Raw genomic sequence first — 22,589 nt, forward strand, 5'->3', positions numbered from 1 at the left:
ACAATGATTTTTAACCAATAATGGTCAAACGAAAATACTTTTAAGCCCTGGATTTCATCTAGGTATCCACCTTTCCATTACAGGAATTTTAACTTTTTTTCCCCATATTAGATTGTGTATTTCAAAATTCAAATATTCTATTCAGAAAAATGAAGAATTTCTTCTCAAAAATTTTCTAGGTTATTTTTATTCGAACTCCAAAATTTTACAAAAAATTGCAGGAGAATCCTTTTCATGACAACAAAAACTGTCATCAGTGTTTTAATAAATGTGACTATACAAAATGATTTAAAGTAATTTATATATTACCTGGCCACATCCAGGGGCAGTGCATAGAAAGGGTTTGTCATCACTCATATTCCACAGGTCCTTGTATTGCCTATAATAAAACATTAAGAGATGACTTAACATTTTACAGTACAGATTTTTAAAGAATAATTTAAAATGTAGTATTATATGATTTTCACTAAGCTTATTACCTTTTCTACTTCAATGTGAACTAAACATTTTTACTGATATTTTAGCCCTATTTCCCTTTCATCTTCAATTTTTTTTTTTAAAGTTTCTTTATTTTTGAGAGACAGAAAGAGCAGCAAGGGAGCTGCAGAGGAGAGAGGGAATCCCAAGTAGTCTCTGCTGTCATCATGACATGAGCCAAATTCAAGGGTCGGGGACACTTAACCGACTGAGCCACCCAGGTGCCCCCCCTTCCATTTTCTTATAATGAGTAGACAAATACATGCAGCATGCAGATTTTACACTACAAAAGGAAAAGGTCAGGAACCTGGGTCTGTCAGGCTAAATTTTTCCTGTTCAACAGTTTAAGTGAAGAATGAATGAAACAATTAGAAAATCATCACTATGGATCTAGACCAGGTCACCAATGTCTGATGAAACCATTAGCAAAAAAGGTGATGGGAAACAGGTCAACCTTAACATCACTAAGAATGGGACAATCAGATATTATGCACAAGAAAGTAGTCCAGGGAGGCAGGGTGTGTGTGTGTTGGTGGTGGGGGGGTGGGGGGGTGGAACGCGGTGTCAAACCTGAATCTAACTGAGCATCTCTAGATCCAGCTACAGGAAATATAGGAGGTAGAAAAACCTGTGAAAACAATCTGGAAGCAGTCAGCCAAATTCTATAGGACAAAGCCCTAGTCACTTCAACAAATAAATATCATGGAGTACACAAGAAGAGAGGAGGTAGACAGGAACTGTTATAAATTAAAGGAGATTTAATAAATCCCCTAAATACTAACTACATGTAAATCCTCTTTTGGATACTGATTTGAACAAAATAACTAAAAAATTTTTTTGAGTCAAGATTATTTTCCTATTTTTGATTTAGACTTAAAGTTCCCAATCACTCCTATCAACTTGTAGGTTTTCATTGTTTTGGCTTTCTTTCTAAAAATTACATATAACTGGGGCACCTGCGTGGCTCAGTTGGTTAAGCGTCTGACTTCAGCTCAGGTCATGAACTCATGGTTCGTGGGTTTGAGCCCCGCATCGGGCTCTGTACTGACAGCTCAGAGTCTGGAGCCTGCTTCGCATTCTGTGTCTCCCTCTCTCTCTGCCCCTCCCCCACTCATGCTCTGTCTCCTTCTGTCTCAAAAATAAAGAAACATTAAAAATTTTTTTAAAAAATTACATATAACGGTGTTTGACTCAGCTAAAAATTCAGTAACGTTGTTCTTTTTTCAACATTAGCTTGTTAAGCCTTCAGAGTAATGTTTCCCAAAGCATATTCAACAGGGATGACAGCAGCTACTATAGAAACAAGGTATGTAATCAAACAAATTTGGGAAATGCTGGAGGACTTTTTTTTTTTTTTTTAGGACTTTTTTTCTTTAGGACTTTTAAAGCCTTTAATATATTCAAGTGAAATGACTAAAGGAGCACCTAGAATATGGCATTTTTGCCACATTCATTTGCTATTTGAAATCCTTTTTTATGTAACATCTCCTGGGACTAGTATTATCTGACACTGTAGAAATCAAACCCTAAAATATGTTTATGTTTGTCATAGTTATATGTATTTTAATGCTCCATTTGATACTTTAAAAACACAACAGGAGTATCAGCTAAACTGATATACCGGTAAGTGTTTTCTTTTAATAGAAAAAAATATTGAAATATTTACCTAGAAATAACTATGAAAATTTTTATAACCTAAAATATGAAAATGGCTAAAAACCCCAAATACTGCATACATACCTGGCAGAATTCACATGTAACTTGAATTTCATAAGTTGAACAACTTATCACGTCCTCTTTTTCATGGCAAGGATACTGAAAAACAAAATAGTTTTCACACTGTTAAAAATAGTTTTGAAACATTTGAATAATATTGAAATATTGAAATATTTGAATAATTATTACTTTGTAATACTGTCACCCCAAAGCCTGTCTGTCACTATTAAGAATCTTTATAATAGGTAAGAGTAGTGCTCCTACAATATGAATACCCATATAAATGCCTCAAACATAGGATCTATATATCCAACTCCACCACAGAGGATAAAAGGAGAAAAAACATTTAATTCAGCTCTTAGGGCTATAGTTGAAAGGAAGCTATTAAAAGAGTAAAAATTCTGGTTTTGGGAGTCTGATGAGAAAGAGGAGATCTAGCATTTCAGAATATCTATTTGGAAAGTTTTTAACTTCTTAAAATATAGTCAGAGGTGATCAAGTTCTCAGCCTAATTCACCAAAATCTCTTTGTCCCATAATATCGTTGATCTATATAAGCATCTCTCTGTTTCACAACTTTATAACTTATTTATTTGATATTAGTTTGAGAACAAGTACAACATGCTGGAACTATCCAGGTCAGTGGCCCATTTTCTTTTATTAAAAAAATTTTTTTTTAACATTTATTTATTTTTGAGAGAACAGAAACAGAGTGTGAGCGGGGGAGGGGCAGAGAGAGAGGGAGACACAGAATGCGAAGCAGGCTCCAGGCTCTGAGCTGTCAGCACAGAGCCCGATGTGAGGCTCAAACTCACAAACTGTGAGATCATGACCTGAGCCGAAGTTGGATACTCAACCAACGGAGCCACGCAGGCGCCCTGAGTGGCCCATTTTAAAAACTCTGCTAGGGGAGCCTGGCTGGCTCAGTCAGAAGAGCATGCGACTTTTGGTTTGGGGTTGTGAGTTTGAGTCCCACGTTCGGTGTGGAGATTACTTAAAAAAAAATAAAGAGGGGCGCCTGGGTGGCTCAGCTGGTTAAGCACCTGACTTCAGCTCAGGTCATTATCTCATGGTTCATGAATCTGAACCCCGAGTTGGGCTCTATGCAGACAGGTCAGAGCCTGGAGCCTGCTTTGGATTTTGTGTCTCCCTCTCTCTCTGCCCTCCCCAGCTCACTCTCTGTCTCTATCTCAAAAATAAATAAACATAAAAAACAAAACAAAACAAAACTTAAAACAAAAACCCAAACTCTGATAATACTTCATCTTAGAATTACTAAAACCCCATCCAGTGGTGAACAAAGTATATGCTTTTTTTCAAGTTTACTTTGAGACAGAGTGCGCATGTGTGTGCGCGCACGCTTGAGTGGGAGAGGGGCAGAAAGACAGAGACAGAGACAGAGAGAGAGGGAGGAAGGGAGGGAGGGAATCTCAAGCAGGCTCTGCACTGTCCGCACAGAGCCTGATGCAGGGCTCGATCTAACGAACCACAAGATCATGACCTGAGATCAAGAGTAGGAAGCTTAACAGACTGAGCCATCCAGGCACCCCCCAAAGTGACTATATACTTATCCAAATAAGCCAGTGATGCACAAAGAAAAAATTTTTTTCTAATTTTGCTTATAAATGTGGTAGCAAGAATGTCTTGCTCAGAAAAACTGGATAATTCCTGTGGGGAAATGTGTAAATAGCCACCGTTCTGAGTCTTGGGGTCAAGGGTGATCTGGTATAGGAGGGTAGGAAGACAGTTTTTTCCCTGGTTTCCAGGCAAAACTTGTATCTGGTAGGGTTCTATTCCTCTATTCACATCCAACTCTACCATGCTGTCTGTGAGAAGAGGGAAAAGAACACCAGAATAATCTAAAGGAAATCTGTAAAAGTTCTGCTTCTCTTACTACCAGTAGAATGTGACCTTAATGAGGGCAAGGAACTTATCTGGCTTAACTACCTAAAACAGTGCCTATCTCACAATAGCATTTACTCATTAAATATTAAGGAATGAATAGTCATATGATGTGAACAAGTAAGTTTTGTCTACCTTAACAAACTCTTCTAAAACTAGTAAGAAAATGCAGTTATATTGCCATGAAAAATCAAAGCAATATTTAAATTCAGTTAAGTTCAAGAAACATTTAAACACCAAATACATGCCAAGACACAAAGCTGAAAAAAGTCTCTGTGCTTGAGAAACTTTCAGTCTAGCAGAAGAAAGGAATACAGAAATATAATCTCAATTCCTTTGATAAGAACAAGAGTTAAAATACTATGACAATATACAGGGAGTGCAGGGACAAACCTGACAGTTCTAGAAAGGCTTTCTGAGAGAATTAGCCTGTGCTACCCTTCTCTCTCATCTCTTCCACTCCTGCACCATTACAACTGCCCCCTTCCTCTACAAAAGAAGTTCCTTACCTACATATCAGCCTACTTCCTAGCCAAACAATAAAAATTCCCATTCCTTATTACTATTTTCTAAAACCTCGCTGAGGTAGCTGTAAATACAACAGATGAAGCACCTTGAGACATAAATGATGATATTTGCTCTGGGAGGTTTAAAAACTATCTCTGCCTTAAACTGAATCTCAAGCCTCTAAATCTAGCCTTATCTCCCTTTTACAGCAAGGTTGGAAATACGTTCATAGGGAAAGGAGGCTTTGTTCACTATAAATTGTGGGGACTTCAATGACTACAGATAGAGAATTGTTAATATACCACACAGCTCTCTGGCAAACATCCAAAACTACACTGGTAAGAGAATTACTGTCACGAAGAAGACACAAGAGGATTGTAAGCAAAATTTAAAAGAAGTTCTTTGGTTTCTCTAATTTCACTCTTAACTCTAACAGTCCTTTATCTTCCTTGCCCTCAAGATCCCATACCATTGGAGTTTCCTCTTTTCTTCTTTCAATCAACAAATACTTGAGCATCCACTTCCGGCTTGGCACTCTGCTAGATGCTAGGGATGTAGTGGGGAACTAAGATAGGTACCTGCCCTCAAGAAGCTTCCAGGATAGTGAGGAAGTTTACATCAGCTAATCTAGCATGCAACTCAGACTTCTTTCCAGGTTTCTAAGTCAATTCCACATGTAAACATGTATGTGTGCCCTAAAATATATTTCTCTATTTCTTTGCTATAAGGCATTTTATTTTAGAACCCCCAACCTTTTTTTTCATGTTTATTTGAGAGAGAGAGAGAGAGAGAGAGAGAGAGAGACACACACGCACACATGCACGCACGCATGAGTGGGGGAGGGGCAGACAGTGGTGCTGTCAGCACAGAGACTGACACAGGGCTTGATCTTATGAGTGGTGAGATCATGACCTGTGCCAAAATGAAGAGTCAGACGCATACCAACTGAGCCACCCAGGTGCTCATAGAACCTCAACCTTCAACCTATACTTTGAATGTTGGTATACTTTGAATTGTGTTTGTTACAACAGAGCCAGAGCAATTTCCAGTATTAGATATCCTACATAAATTAGCAGTATTACAAAATTCTGAAAAACCTTTAAAGCAAAAGTCTGAAGAAGCAAAAGAAGCAAAGAAGCAAAGCAAAAGAAGAAGGCCATTGTTATTTTCTGATAATATGAACTAAATTACCCCTACTAAACTAAGATATAGTAAGGAGCTTTAAATTTGCTCCCATAAAAATACAGAAGCGCAAAAAGAAAAAAATAAAGTCACCCAAAAGACCATGATTTAGTTTTGTCTAAATTAGTATAGTATTTAGGGACAACTACTATTCAACATTCCAGAGTACATATTCCACAGTCTTATCAATGTATGGAGATATGTAGCTTTACAAACTGTACAAACAGTGTTATAACTTTCTTTAAATTGCAATCATCTAAATTCTGCTACATCATTAAATAGTAAGATCATTAAGTATTATATATAATTTTTAATTGTTATCTAGTATTCCATCATATGGTTGGGATATATTCATAATTAATTTTCTATTAGTGGATTTTTTTTATCATCAACAAATATCTTTGGCAGCAAATCTTTGTGGAGTATCTGTAATAATTTCCACGGGAACAATGTCTAAAAATGAAACTAAATTACTATGTCAAAGAGCCCAGCACCTCTTCTACCATGTCTTCCTGGGCCAGTGGGAATACCCTGAAGCGGCCTACTGGAACAGCTCAGGCTGGAGGCTGGAACTCCCGCAGTACCACATGCAGAATACCTGCAGGGATGTCCTGCCGGTAGGTAAGTGTTCCAGCTGGAAGCAATCCCTTCCAGGAGCCCAGATCCTGTGCTTTATTCTAAAAGCTGTGGGGAAAAAAGTTCGCTGAGGAATGCATTTAAGCACAAAGTGATGAAATGACTGCTTCTAAGTCTCAAGAAAACACTTTTCTCCAGCCAAATGGCTTTTAGATATTTCAGACCTTTCCTGTGGTCTGGTCCTATAACCAATATTCTACAGAAATTGATGAGTTTCTACTCAGGTAAGGAAACTGGGTGAAGGCCATTATTAAACAATAATGGCCTGATTCTTTTGGTAAAGTGTTTTTTATGTTTAAGACAAAAAAAAAAAAATGTTACCACCAAATATACCTCTTTCCTAAGTGAATTACTAGTGTTGCTACACCTGGAATATTATGTTTGTTTTATTTACTGAATGTTTCTTTACGTTTTGGGAAGGAAAACATTTTTGTTTGTTAAAAAACTGGGGGCACGTGGGTGGCTTAGTCGGTTAAGCGTCCAACTCTGGGTTATCGGTGCAAGTCTTTATCTCACAGTTCATGGGATCAAGCCCAGCGTCAGGCTCTGTGCTGACAGTATGGAACCTGCTTGGGATTGTCTCTCCCTCTCTCTCTGCTCTTCCTCTATTCTCTCTCTCTCTCAAAATAAATGCACTTTTAAAAAACTGAATATTTGTAATTTGTTGTTCCTGAGATTTTTTATACCATAACAAAACTTGTTCTTTTCTCATGAATTTACAGTTTCTAAATGAAGACAAGCAAGTATAAAACTGGGGAAGAATAGACTTTATTAATCAAATGATGTCTTGATTTTTCTAAATGAGAAGATTGTTTTATTTGTAACACTAAACATGGGAGCAGTTTCTTAGAAAACTTGTTTGGAAAGATTCATAGTGTATTATGTATCAGATTACCCTATCCCATGTATGAAGATTTGATCTTTGTCTTAAGTTCCTCTACTTTATAGTTATACTTAAAAAAATTAATATACTACATTATTTCATGTCTTTAAAAAATGTTTAAATGTGAGGGGTGCCTGGGTGGCTCAGTCGGTTGGGCGTCCAGCTTTGGCTCAGGTCACGATCTCACCGTCCATGGGTTCGAGCCCCACATCGGGCTCCGTGCTGACAGCTCAGAGCCTGGACCCTGCTTCGGATTCTGTTGTCTCCCTCTCTCTCTGTCTCTCTCAAAAATAAATAAACATTAAAAAAATTTTTTTTAAATGTTTAAATGTGATCTTAGAATACTGCAAATGATTTAAAAAAATAATGTGAAAATACTACAACCTAAATGAATTCTTAATGTCACAAGTGTTTAATGATGTGCTTTTGATTTAATTTGGGACACTTTTAAAAGGATACTTTGTGTTTGTAATCATCTTTGATGAGTTTGGAAATAAACTTTCTGCTTAATTAAAAAACAATAAAAACAAAGAAACAATTAAAAATTACTGTATCAAAGTGAAAGCATATTTTTAAGACTTGATTTACACTGTTAACTGCCCTCCAATATAGAGTACTGATTTCTCCTTTACCAGTAGTGTACAGAAAGACCTCATTTCTTCACACCCATACCAATAGTGAATATTACTTTTTAACATTTTTGTCAGATTACTGGAACAAAACCCTAATTTTAAAGTTGCATATTTTGACACACTTAGGTTATAATTTTTCATATATATAATTATTATTTGTAGTTCTGTGAAATGTTTACATTGCCCATTCTTAAAAAAATAAAATCTTAGTCCAAAATTCTCTCGACTATAGATCATAGGCTTTCTTATCACACAGATTTCTGATCATGTACCTTATTGTATTCCTGATCTAGTCCTGACTACCTAACCTACAAATGAGGTCCCAAAGGGTGAAATGACTTACTGGTAGGTAAAAAATGGGACAAAAACATTTTTAATGCTAGACTGTACCTGCCAGCTGGTATGCCTTGCTATACTATGTTTATCAACTGTTACGCCTTGCTATCCTATGCCTACCAACAATCTAGAAATTTTATGTAAACCATCTTTTAAACATAGTATAGAAAGACTCTTCTAGGACTTCCAGAATTATTCAACAGACCTATTATCAAATAAAATCACACATAATATGAGATGCCAATAAGAAAATAGTAAAGAACACTTCCAGGAACAATGAATAGAAGAAAATGGGAGAAATTAACTACCAAACATTTCTTATAACTTAAAATTAATATGGGGTGCCTGGGTGGCTCAGTCGGTTAAGCGTCCAACTTCGGCTCAGGTCATGATCTCAGTTTGTGGGTTCAAGCCCCACATTGGGCTCTGTGCTGACAGCTCAGAGCCTGGAGCCTGCTTCAGATTCTGTTTCTGTCTCTCTCTCTCTGCCCCCCGCCCCCACACTCCGTCTTTCTCTCAAAAATAAATAAAACATTAAAGTTAATATAAAAGCCAAGCCTCCAGAAAACCATATATTTTGGTGTCTTCATGAGAGGTATCTTAGATAGGCTATTGGGGAACAGACCAGCGCAGAGTGTCACAGCGTGGGCAGAGTGAGAAAGTTGTCCATGGCAATGGAAGGTGGCTGGAGGGAAGTCTGAGGAGGCAACCACATGAGGTAAGGAACAGAGATGGTATGAGTCTAGCACAGGATACCAGGGCCCAAGCTGGAGAACATCTAGATGATGATGAGAAGTGGGTGTGGTGGCAACAGGTGATTCATTATGTACAAATACAAGGAATGACAGAATAAGATATATCAAGGATGTGGGTGAAGGGAAATTTACACTATAGGTGAAGGTAATTATAATACAGAATGAATCCTGGCAATTAGATGAAATTTAGAGATATTGGTGTGAACTCTTGACTTTCAAAAGAGATATAAAGGTACAGAAATATAGACGATAAATATGTGTGTGTACATATCTGCATACATGTTCATGTATTTTTTCCTAGCTGTGTCTAGTGAGGGGGGCCTGAGAACAAAGATACCCCCAAAGCAATATACCTACTAGGCACCCAGATCTTGATGTCTAAACACCATTCTCTACCAAAAGGAACCTGAGCTCTTTCAAGAATTGTCTGATTCCAGGGCTAGGGCAGGGCAAGTACAGGATGGCCCTTGAATATCTTGTGCAAGAAAATTAAGAAGGACTTACTTATGAATTTGGCCAGAAAGTGGCCAGATCTGAAACAATTTGAGAATCAAAATCAAAGATGATAGTAATGGATCATACTGTGAATAAAACAGGATCCCATTAATCCATATACAAAAGAATAAACTCAGCATTTGATAAGACAGGATATTTATATCCTCTCAAAGTATTTCCTGATAAAATATATCTTAATTATAAAAACCTGGCAAATATTACCTTACTCAAATGATCCAAGTTAAAATTAGAAATAAGAAAAATCGACATGCAATAAGGACATAGCGTCATTTCCACGACAGTAAAACAAAGATACACACACCTGTATCTAATCTACACAATATCAGATACCTGTCTCTAATATTACACAACCCCAAATTGAGGTAAACTCTTCAAAATAACTGGACTTTAATCATCTAGTCACTAGTGCCCAAGTCACAAACTCAAGGAAAGACTTAGGAACTATTTCAGATTAAAAAAGACCAATGAGACATAACAACTGCAATGTGAATTCTAGACAAATCTTTTGGATTAGAACTGGCAGAACTTTTTTTTTTTTTTTTTTTTTTAAGAGAGAGAGAAAGCACAAATGGGGTAGAGGGGCAGGGGTTGGGGAGGGGAGGGAGAGAGAGAGAGAGAGAGAAAGACAGAGAGAGAGAGACAGAGAGAGAGAGACAGAGAGAGAGAGACAGAGAGAGAGAGAGAGAGAGAGAGAGAGAGACCCAAGCAGGCTCCATGCTCAGTATGGAGCCTGACGTGGGGCTTGATCATGACCTGAGCCCAAATCAAGAGTCGGATGCTAAGCCGATTGAGCCACCCAGGCACCCCACAACTGGTAAAACTTAAAATGTGATATGCAGATTAGATGTAGCAATATTTCAATGCTAAATTCTTGGTTTTCAGGGCTGTATTGTGGTTTTGTACAAGAATGTACTATTGTAGAAAATAAAGTATTTGGGGTAATGGGACATAAGGCTGGCAACTTACTCTTAAATGGTTCTATACTAAAAAATTAAAAAAAGAAAAACTTATAGAAGGTATTTATAATGATATGCACTATAATAATTCACTATATATGCATTATATAATTAGTATTATATGGTGTTTAGGAGTAGTTATGAGAAAAATACTACAAAACATGGATTCTCTAACAATTCTCTACTCATTTCTGGTTTATAACTTTCATGTTATAGAGATCAAAGAATAGAAAAATCACATCTGTATTGCAAGGTTAAGAGCAAAGAGAATCCTACTATGATAAAAATATTACCCTGTACCTGAATATTCAAAGAATTATATTAGACAATTATTTGTCTTATTAGTTCCTTTTTTTAAATATGAAATGAGTTAAGCAAGATAAGATGATCCTATAGACTATAATACCACTACTCCCATGCTATATAGAACTCTATCATTCAAATGATTCAGCTGATAAAAACTACATGCTTTTCTTAAATCTCTATCAAAAACAAATTAAGAAAGAAACCAGGGGCACCTGGGTGGCTCAGTCGGTTGAGCGTCCGACTTCGGCTCAGGTCATGATCTCGCGGTCCGTGAGTTCGAGCCCCGCGTCAGGCTCTGTACTGACAGCTCAGAGCCTGGAGCCTGTTTCAGATTCTGTGTCTCCCTCTCTCTGACCCTCCCCCATTCATGCTCTCTCTCTGTCCCCAAAATAAATAAACTTAAAAAAAAAATTAAAAAAAAAAAAAAAAAAGAAAGAAACCAATTTACTTCACAGAAAATAGCGTGGGTAAATGAAGCTTTAAAAATGGGACGGGGGTGCCTGGTTAGCTCGATGGATAGAGCATGCGACTCTTGAGTTTGAGCCCCATGTTGGGGTAGCGATTACTTAAAAATAAAATCTTAAAAAAAAAAAAAAATGGGAGGGAGCAAGTCAATTTCTGGTGACTAACTTCAAAAATCTCTAGATTCCTGGGGCGCCTGGGTGGCGCAGTCGGTTAAGCGTCCGACTTCAGCCGGGTCACGATCTCGCGGTCCGTGAGTTCGAGCCCCGCGTCAGGCTCTGGGCTGATGGCTCAGAGCCTGGAGCCTGTTCCCGATTCTGTGTCTCCCTCTCTCTCTGCCCCTCCCCCGTTCATGCTCTGTCTCTCTCTGTCCCAAAAATAAATTAAAAAACGTTGAAAAAAAAAAAAAAATCTCTAGATTCCTTTTTTTTTTTTTAAATGTTTATTTATTTCTGAGACAGAGAGAGACAGAGCATGAGTGGGGGAGGGGCAGAAGAGAGGGAGACACAGAATCGGAAGCAGGCTCCAGGCTCAGAACTGTCAGCACAGAGCCTGATGCAGGGCTCAAACTCACAACCCTAAGATCAAGTGTCCATACTCTCCCGAATGAGCTGGCCAGGCACCCCCAAAATCTCTATGTTCTAAAATGTGAATTTTAGGGGCTCCTGGGTGGCTCAGTCGGTTGGGTGTTCGACTTCGACTCAAGTCATGATCTCGTGGTTTATGGGTTCGAACCCTGCGGCAGGCTCTGTGCTGACAATTCCGAGCCTGGAGCCTGCTTCCGATTCTGTGTCTCCCTCTCCCTCTGCCCCTCCCCTGCTTGTAACTCTCTCTCAAAAATAAATGAACATTAAAAAAAATAGTTAAAACAAAATAAAATGTTAATTTTACTGACCCTCTCTTAGCTGCAGAACTGTAAATGTTGTAATTCCTTACCTTCAAAGCATGCACTCAAGTTTCAAAGCAGATTTCTAAAATACGGATAATACTAAATGTTACATACAACGTATGGCATTCCCAAGCATTTCTAATACAACAAATTTATTTTGTAAAATGTATTTGGAAAACATTTGACTGCCTATTTTGTATCTTACACCATATTGAGAATAAGAGATATGGTCTTTGCCCTCAAAATCAGATTAGTAAGGGTAAACAAGTATAATTCAGTGATATAATAAGTATAATATATAATATTTATATTATACAATTCAGCAACATAATAATAAAAACATACACAGGCACTATGGGAACATAGGGGCTTAAGGAGTATACTGGAGCTGGCCACCTCTCCTCAGCACCCATACTGCCCTCTTAGAGAGTCTGATTACCAGTAAAGGGCAATCCTATAATATCCATGACCTTGACATACTTGCCTCAGGTGAATCAGGGGACACCTAACCAAGTTAAGCCAATCAGATTATCTCTTCAGGAAATTTGTAAAAAGAAAAAAATCAGGCGAACAGAAGTGGGCACCAGAGATTCTAAATCATACTCAGGACTGATGGACATTTATAGTCATGTTCCTACTGATAAGAAATTAATGGGGGTGCCCGGGTGGCTCAGTTGGTTAAGCATCGACTTTGGCTAAGGTCATGATCTCATGGTTCGGGAGTTCGAGGCACGCATCCAACCCTCTGCTGTCAGCACAGAGCCCACTTCAGATCCTCTATCCCTCCTCTCTGCCCCTCCCCTGCTTGAGCACACATGTGCATCCTCTCTCTAAAATAAACATTAAAAAAAAAATTAATGAAAGCCAGAACCAAGAGTAGGCACAGAAAAATAGAGATGAGAAAGCATGCAGCCAAGAAGAAGGAAAGCAGTTTCTGTGATGCCTGACTATGTTTTCTGTGGCTGAATTATGCAGGTCTTCTGTATTCTGAGCGTGAGCTCTTTTTTCTTTTTGAACCCTGAATTTATCTGATTAAGTTTCTATCCCCTAACCAAGACAAGTACCTAGCCAAATGTGGAGAGAGGGGCTGAGAAGACTACTACTGAAGGAAGAAATGACTGTGTGTAGTCTCAAAGGAAGAGGCATCAGCTAGTCAGGGATGATGTTTTCAGCAGAGAAGACAGCATGTAGAATCACAATAAAGCAGAGTACACTGAGGGAACGCTGGACCCCTGAAATGTGGGATATAAGGTTGAAGGGAAGAGAGAGAAGGCCAGAAAGTGAAGCAAATCTTGAAGGGACTTTATTTTCCTGGTTAGGAGTTTGGATTCCACCCTCACCACCCCCATCCCACTGCCACTCTGAGGTTATAAATATAGGCCTGTGCTGAAATGTTGAACCAAGCAAGTTTTTCCTATTTTCAAATGGCTGGGGGTAGGGGTGGGAGGAGAATAAGCAACAGAGACCACATGTGGCCCCTAGAAAGTCTAAAATATTTACTATCTAGCTCTTTAAAGAATAAGTCTGCTTAATCCCACTGTAAAAAATGGGAAGATTTTAAGATGATGAACTAGATAATCAAAGGGGAATTCTTGCAAGATCACTAATAGAAATGTGAAGGATGGATTAGAGAGGGCAAAACTATGCATAAGAAAGCCAGTACAAACTACTGCTAAATTCAGAAAGAGAACGACGATTTGCACATCAGCAGTACCAGTCAAAATGAGAGCAAAGGACCAGTTATGAAAAAAATGTTTAGGGTAAGGCTTCAAATCCATAACATTGTCTCCAGACCTTTGCATGGACTGACCCCTGCCTCCTCCTACCCCAGTCTATGCTACCCCTTCATCTCCTTGGCTCCAGTTTTAGGTCGGCTTTTAATCAGCTCCATGTGGAGCCTAGAATGCTCTCATTTCCTACTCACCCATCTCTTTCTTAGTAAACACTGCTCACCTCCAACCACTAACCCCTTATACTCTGAAATTCAGATCACTCATTTACTTCATCCTTTAGTTAATAAATATTTATTCAGTACATGTAAGAGGGGAGGAATTATGTTAGACTCCAGGATACAATGATACACAGTCCCTGCCCTCGTGGAATTTATGCTTTATGTAAAATACTTCTAACCAAATCAGGGTTTGAACATTTAAGTTCATCAAGTAGCTCAGAATTTATTTAACATATATTTCAGTGTGCAAGAAAAAGTTTGCCATCTTTTTCTCCTTAAAAAATTTCCTATTTAGGGGAACCTGGGTGGCTCAGTCGGTTAAGCGTCCGACTTCAGCTCAGGTCATGATCTCATGGTTTGTGAGTTTGAGCCCCACATCGGGCTCTGTGCTGGCAGCTCAGAGCCTAGAGCCTGGAGCCTGTTTCCGTTTCTGTGTCTCCCTCTCTCTCTCTGCCCCTCCCCCGTTCATGCTCTGTCTCTCTCTGTCTCAAAAATAAATAAACATTAAAAAAAAAAATTAAAAAAAAAAAAAACATTAAAAATTAAAAAAAAAAATTCCTGCTTAAAACTTTTTACTTTTTCAGGGGCACCTGGGTGTTTCAGTCAGTTAAGCGTCTGACTCTTCATTTTGGCTCAGGTCATGATCTCACAACTTGCAGGTTTGAGCCCGTGGACATACCAGGGTCCACACTGACAGTCCAGAGCCTGCTTGGCATTTTCTCCTCCCTCCCTCCCTCTCTCCCTCTCTCTCTCTCTCTCTCCCTCCCTCCCTCCCCCTCTCCCCCCCCCCCCCCGCCCTTCCCACATGCCTTCTCTCTCAAAGTAAGTAAATATATTAAAAAAAAGTTTTACTTTTTCAAACATAATATTTATATATATGTGTGTATGTATATATATGCAGGTACATACACACACACATATATATAAATATTTTCCAAATTTCATCAAAATTAGAGTAACTGTATTTTACACATGGTTTCACTTTCAGTCTGAACCTTCAGATTAAGGTACAACAGCATAGGCCAATCTGCTTGTATATCTTGATGTATCTGACAAAGTCTACCACTAGACCATTATGTTTTAAAAGATCACATTTATTACATCAATATTTCCCTTCCATTTTTAAAAGCTATATTCCCAAACTATAAATGTCTTACAGCCAGAAACCACTGTACTTTGTATCTTTAACATCACCACACTGGGGCTGATACATAGAAGATGTTCAAAAAAGATGTATTTGAAGAACTATACAATTTCCTATTAATGTTTCTGTTCAGTACGAATAATCACTGAACTAAACTTAGTTGATTTAATTCAATCCAAAAGCAAATAAGTTTTGACATTTTAGTTAGCTTGTATTTAGTTAGCCTTAAAATGGGTAATACTTTTTGTCCAAAAAATTTTTGCAGTATAGAAAATACTTCGGGGAGCCTGGCTGGCTCATTTGGTAGAGCAGGTGACTCCTGATCTTGGGACCATGAATTCCCAAGTCCCATGATGGGCTTAGAGTTTACTTAAAAAAAAGAAAAGAAAATACTTCAAGGATTAACTATTGTTACTATCATTTATAAAATCTTCAGAGAATTAGGACTTTCATATGGGGGCCCTTTACTATAGAGGATTCCCTAGTCAGATAAGTTTAGGAGGCTCTGAGTTAAAATTTAAAAATTTAATGTAAGTCTTCAGTGTGCTTTATATGCAGTAATGCACTGTAGCTCCAAAAGGACATTTCCAACTTTGCTGAACCTCCAATTTGTGTATGTATGTATTTATTTACTAAACACTATCAATAATATGATAGGACACTAGCATCCTGAGGATACTATCTAGAAGCATCTGTTGAAGTCAGTAATACTTGAGAGATAATCGCAAAATAAAGAACCACTTTTGCATAAAAGCTTAAAGTCTCTTACCTTTCTAGCTGGTGGGCCATGAGCTTTATTTGCTCTGCTGCCAGGAATCCTTCAGCTCTAATTAAGTAAGCAGTACTTCTCAAGTTTCCATCTATGTATCCCTAGGGCAAAGGAGAGGCAGAAAAGAGTGAACCCCTTACTCTGTGATACCTAAGGAAACAGACGCATGCAGTTAAACTCCGATACAAAAAATGTTAAGTATTTACTTTATATTTTAAAATGTATGTAAAGTTGGCCTTCTGTTCCATTTTTTTCTGATATAAAAATTAAGGTTCCCTTCAAAAGTTTCAGTGCTCCAGGAAGGTGTTTATCCTATGGTCTCCTGTAACTCCCAGCAAAATGCCACCTATCCAGAGGCATAACAGTTTCAAGGATGCAAGTACAGCAACGGAGTCTTGGTGAAAGGGGAACAATGAAGCTTTTTACCACAACAGAAGGGAGAGGTAGTTATAGATGATAGGTGAAATGGCAGTGCTGAATCTGCTGAATCTTAGAGTGGAGACGAAAAGTTTCTCCTGTGTCAGTGCTGCAACATAACATCAATGGGACCCAGTTCATATGCTTTTCATTTGATAACAGCTTGATTTTTTTTATACCTGTGTCAGTTGGATTAGGTTCAGCTATGAGTGACAGAAAACTCAAAATTAGCAATGGCTTAAATGATTCAGAAGTTTTTTTCTCTCACACAAAAGCACAAGCAGTCTGGAACCATGATCATTAGGAACCCAGGCTCCTTCTATTTTGTTGTTTTGCCATCCTCAACATGTGGTGTCCACTTCATGGTTTAAAATAACTGCTTAAGGTCTAACCGTAACATCTGCTGATCAGATAGCAGGAAGGAGAATGAGATGAGCAACAGCCTCCCTTAAGGAAACTTTCCAACAACTCACAGGAAACTTCTATTTACATTCCATATGCCAGAACTTAAGTCACACGGTTATACCTGAGAAATACATTCTTTATTTTGCCATATGCTCAGTTAAAAACTGGAGCATCTATAATAAAGAAAAAGAAGGAAATGAATATTGGTCAACATTTAGGCGTCACTCTCTCATTCTAAAACATAAGATGGTTGAATACCTTGTAGAGATGCCTTAGTAGTCCACTGAAGGGAGCTTTCGAAAGCAGAAAGTCCTGCCAGTGGACAAGGAGCAAGACCAGTGTTCGTGAGAACGTCTCTAAATATGCAAGGCCAATCTGCAGGTGACAAACAAGAGAAAAATCTGAATAACAGAAAAACAATGTAAGAGCAAAGAAACAACCTAAACAGTTGTGGGTTGGGAGGATAAACTCACATAAGCAGTCCACAAAACTCAGAAATGGTAACACAGGGCCATTATGTAAGTAATGGAGTGCTCAAGCTGAGTCCGGCCGCGTAAGATCCTGGCATTAGGAAAAGGCAGTATATCCTTGAAACAAAATGTTAAAAGGGAAAGTAGACTTCCCTCTACCATTATTTGAGAACCAAGCTCTCATTATTAGGCTGTGTATGAACTTGGGAGATGTCCCTATTGCACAGAGTGATGATAAGAAGGGTTGCACTTTACCACGAGTAAGGTTGGCTGAAACAGTCTTCATGTTCAAAACTTTGAAATGAGAGTATCAGAAACCAGAAAGACTCTCATTTCAAAGCTGGCAACAAAATTCTGTTTTAGACAGAATGTCCCTTAAAGGTAAAGGGACCTGAACAGGCTATTTAGCTATACAAATGTAAAATAGGGACCATAAATGGAGCAGCAATTCAAAGGACAAATGGCTTTGTGTAAAGGTTCACATTTTCTAGGTAGAGAGAAATTTCTGCAAATTGTTTCTTTCAGGGAAATGTTTATTTTTAAAAGCAGGGCCTCAGATTTTCCTATGGAGTGTTTGTATTCTTATTTTAGCAGTTGCTCACAAAAGACCAGAAACTAACACCCTAGAAAACAGCAAGATGGACTTCTGGTCTTCAAGTAAAAGGCAACAAGATTAAGCTAACAAGCTGTACCTGGCTTATACAGCTTATGATTTATGCAAGCAATGTTAAGATTACCATCCAGACTTTGGAAGACATTAAACATAATGTTTGGGGGGGGCTTTTTTGGTAGCCTGAAACACATAGATGCCATCCAGACTTCAGAAGCCATTGAACATAATGTCTGGGGGGCTTTTTTGGTAGCTTGAAACACATAGATGTAAGGAACCTCTCTTTTACCACTGCTCCCTATCCTAGCTACTGTATATATATTTCTTATACAGGCATACCTTGTTTTATTGAGTTTCACTTTATTGTGCTTTGCGGATGTTTTTTTACAAATTGAAAGTCTGTGGCAGCCTTCACTACATTGAACAATTCTATTGGTGCCATTTTTCCAACAGTATTTGCTCACTTCATGTTTCTGTGTCACATTTTGATCATTCTTGCAGTATTTCAAGCTTCTTCATTCTTATTATATCTGTTTTGGGGAGTTGTGATCAGCGATCTTTGATGTTACTATTGCGATTGTTTTAGGGAGCCATGGACTGCACCCATATAAGACAGCAAACTTCATTGATAAATGTTGTGTGTGTTCTAATTGTTCCACCTACCAGCCCCTCCCCCATCTCTCTCCCTCTCCTCAGGCCTCCCTGTTCCCTGAAACACAAAATTGAAATCAGGCCAATTACTAACCCTACAATGGCCTCTAAGTATTCAAGGGAAAGGACGAGGGGCACATCTCTCACACTGAACCAAAAGCTAGACACGATTAAGCTTGGTGACGAAGGCATGTCGAAAGCCAAGACAGGCCAAAAGCAAAGGCCTCTTGCACCAGGCAGATAACCAAGCTGTGAATACAAAGGTAAACTTGACGGAAATCAAAAGTGCTATTCTAGTGAACATACAAATGGTAAGTAAAACAGCTTTACAACTGATATGGAGAAAGTTTTAGTGGTCTGAATAGAAGATCAAACCAGCCACAACACTCCCATAAACTAAAACTTAGTCCAGAGAGAGGTGCCAAAACTGCAGAAGAAAAACTGGAAGCTAGCAGAGTTGGTTCATGAAGTTTAAGGGAAGAAGCTACCTTTATAACATAATAGTACAAGGTGAAGGGGAGCCTAGCTAGCTCAGTTGGTAGAACATACAACTCTTGATCTTGGGGTTGTGAGTTTGAGCCCCACACTGGGCACAGAGATTACTTAAAAATAATAATAAAAATTTAAAGTGCAAGGTGAGGCAGCAAGCACTAATATAGGAACTGCAGGGGCACCTGGGTGGTTCAGTCGGTTAAGCCTCCGACTTTGGCTCAGGTCATGATCTCACTGCTCGTGAGTTCGAGCCCTGCATCGGGCTCTGTGCTGACAGCCCAGAGCCTGGAGCCTGCTTCAGATTCTGTGTCTCCCTCTCTATGCCCCTCCCCTGCTCGTGTTCTCTCTCTCTCTGTCTCTCAAATATAAAATAAAACATTAAAAAAAAATTAAATTAATATAGGAACTGCAGCAAGTTATCCAGAAGACCCAGCTAAGATCATTAATGAAGGTGGCTACACTAAATAACAGATTTTCAATGTAGATTAAATAGCCTTAGATTGGAAGAAGAAGCCATCTTGGACTTTTACAGCTAGAGTGGCATTCATACCTGATTTCAAGCTTCAAAGAACAAGATGACTCTCTTGTTAGGGGCTAACACAGCTGGTGACTTCAAGTTGAACCCAATGCTCATTGATCATTCAAAAAGATCTTAGGGCCCTTAAGAATTATGCTAAATCTACTCTGCCTTTGCTCTACAAATGGAACAACTAAGTCTGGATGACAGCAAATCTGTTTACAACATGCTTTAACTGAATATTTTAAGCCCACAGTTGAGACCTGCTACTCAGAAATAAAGATTCCTTTCAAAATCTTAGTGCTCACTGAAATGCACCTGACACCCAAAAGCTCTCATGGAGACGTGATTAATGTTTTCAAGCCTGCTAATAAACACATGTATTCTGCAGCCCATGGCCCAAGGAGTAATTCTGACTTTCAAATCTCATTATTTAAGAAATACCTTTTGTAAAACTGCAGCTGCTATAAATAGTGATTCCTCTGATGGATCTGGGCACAGTAAACTGAAAACCTTCTAGTAGAGATTCACCATTCTAGATGCCATTAAAAGAATTTGAGATTCATGGGAAGAGGTCAAAATTCCAATATTAACAGGAGTTTGGAAGAAGTTTATTCAAATATTCATGGATGAGTTTGAGGGGTTCAAGACTTCAGTGGAGAAAGTAACTACAGATGTGGTAGAAAGAGCAAGGGAACTAGAAGTGGGGCCGGAAGATGGGACTGAATTGCTGCAATCTCATGATAAAACATGAACAAATGAGGTGTTTCTTATGCATGAACAAAGAAAATGGTTTCTTGTGATGGAATCTACTCCTGGTAAGGCTGCTATGAAGATTTTGAAATGGCAGCAAGGAATTCAGAATATTGAATTCCTTAATTGATGAAGCAGTGGTATGGCTTGAGAGGACTGACTCCAATTTTAAAAGTTCTACTGTGGGTACATTTCATTGTCTTATTTAAAGAAATTGTCAGAGCCACCCCACCTTCAGCAACCACCACTCTGGCCAGTGAACAGCCATCATGGACAAAATCCTTTATCAGCAAAAAGATTACAACTTGCTGAAAGCTCAGATGATGGTTAGCATTATTTTTTTAGCGATAGTCTTTTCATTTTTTGAGAAAAATAACGTGCACACGCAAACGAGCAGGGAAGCGGCAGAGAGAAAGTGAGAATTTTTTAATGTTTTATTTATTGAGAGAGACAGACAGACAGACACAGAATCCTAAGCTAGTTCCAGGCTCCGAGCTGTCAGCACAGAGCACAACGTGGGGCTTGAACTCAGGAACGGTGAAATCATGACCTGAGCCAAAGTTGGTTAACCGACTGAGCCTCCCAGGTGGCCTGAGGGAGAAATTTAAGCGGGCTCCGCACCTAGCTCAGAGCCCAATGCGAGGCTCTATTTCATGACCATGAGATTATGACCTGAGCTGAAATCAAGTGTCAGACACTTAACTGAGCCACCCAGGAGTCCCAAGGCATATACAGTTTATTTTTTTTAGACGTAATGCTAGCACACGCTTAACAGACTACACAGCACAGTGAAGAAACATAAATTTTATATGCACCAGGAAACCAAGAAATTTCACTTGACCTGCTTTATTGTGGTAGTCTGGAACCAAACCTGCCATTATCTCTAAGGGATGCCTGCATTTGGCTATAATTAACCTGTGGGTAGGGGGTATGGTCTCTGCTGAAGGAGGCAAATACTGCTAGTGGTTAAGTATTCTGGAAGGCAGATATTGTCAAACAACAGGGCTCAAAAAGTAGATATTCGTGTGAGAAAGGAGTAATTCTCTCTTGACATGGACTCAGAAGAGTCTAACATATTTAAGGGCAACTGGATAGCAGAGAGAATCCTGAGTAGTAGGCTTCTGGCCTGGTGGCAGAATAGGAGCTAGCCAGTGTTCATACAGGCGTATGTATTACTGAAGGTACACTAATGCTTTCCAAGTGACATCTGAACAGGATAAGTTTTAAGAAAATTTCCATATCTTTTACTTCTCTACATTTGCTTTACCAGAATGATCTGCCTAGTTTCCCTAAGTCCTTATTCTTCCACAGTTCCAAAGAAACCCATACCAAATCTTATTACCACGCGTTGCCCCAGGCTGTAAAAACCTCCAAGGAATAAAACAAGGGGATTATTTAAAATAAGAGTGGTTTAAAGCCTCCCTTAATCCAGGCACCATTAAACCTCAGGCTTGCATCTTCGTCTAAGTACTTCTGTTAAAGCAAAGCATTGCTTTTAAGAATGGTGTTCTGCCCTGTGTTTAGGACATGTTCTGAATTCATATATATTGTTTAGTGTGACGACAGGAACAATGAAAACTTTGTATTTAGACTGATTCTTCCATTCACAAAATATTGTTAAAAAATGAACTGTCCTGAGAGAGCTCCGTGAAAAGAGGAAATCAATAAGAAACTTAGAAAAGTTCAATTTATATTTATTGCAGAGAAGTAGGATACGGTGATCAATACTTTAAAACATTAAAATTCACTGGATTCAAATAAAATCACGTTGGAGAAGTGGAAGTTAAATAAAAGTTCCATAAGAAAGAGGAATAATGAAAACTTCTATTAAAAGTGAATTATAGTTTTTTAAAAACGAATGATAACCTCAAATGACTACTGAAATTACTTATAAGAGCCAGAAATTTTTCCCCCCAACTATTTAAACTTACAATGAAAAATGATAGGATTCAGCTTAGAAACAAGAAAAAAAGGTGCAAGGGTTCAAAATTTACCAAATTTCTTTTCAGAAGCATAGGAGTGTAGTAGGTAGAATGGTCCCCCAAAGATGTACACACCCAAATCCCTAGAAACTATGAATAGGTTATATTACATAGCAAAATGGACTCTGAAGATATAAAAAGGTTACAGATCCTATAACAGGAAGATTATCCTGAGTTATCCAGATGTCCCAATCTAATCACAGGAGCCCTTAACAACAGAAAACTTTTCTCTCTGGAGTCTGAGAGATTCAGCAGCAGCATAAATCACAGAAAT

At 38.5% G+C, this 22,589-nt stretch overlaps 1 protein-coding gene across 8 annotated transcripts in view; it reads right to left on the reverse strand.

The window, feature by feature from the left end:
- ATF2 (activating transcription factor 2) overlaps positions 1-22,589 on the reverse strand; it is an 81,282-nt gene that overhangs the window by 49,251 nt on the left and 9,442 nt on the right. For 3 of the 8 annotated variants that reach the window (XM_043577095.1, XM_043577102.1, XM_043577103.1), the window contains exons 2-5: positions 17,099-17,215; positions 16,019-16,119; positions 2,218-2,292; positions 310-379 (exon numbers count right to left, since the gene is read on the reverse strand). In XM_043577095.1, coding sequence (XP_043433030.1) covers positions 310-379; positions 2,218-2,249 — 102 coding nt within the window. In that variant the 5' untranslated portion in view covers positions 2,250-2,292; positions 16,019-16,119; positions 17,099-17,215. Of the gene's footprint in view, positions 1-309; positions 380-2,217; positions 2,293-12,201; positions 12,237-16,018; positions 17,216-22,589 lie in introns of all 8 variants that reach the window. The other 5 variants (XM_043577098.1, XM_043577099.1, XM_043577097.1 and 2 more) reach the window with 5 other exon arrangements.

This window comes from Prionailurus bengalensis, chromosome C1, assembly GCF_016509475.1.
Source record: "Prionailurus bengalensis isolate Pbe53 chromosome C1, Fcat_Pben_1.1_paternal_pri, whole genome shotgun sequence".
Taxonomy (NCBI): Eukaryota; Metazoa; Chordata; class Mammalia; order Carnivora; family Felidae; genus Prionailurus; species Prionailurus bengalensis.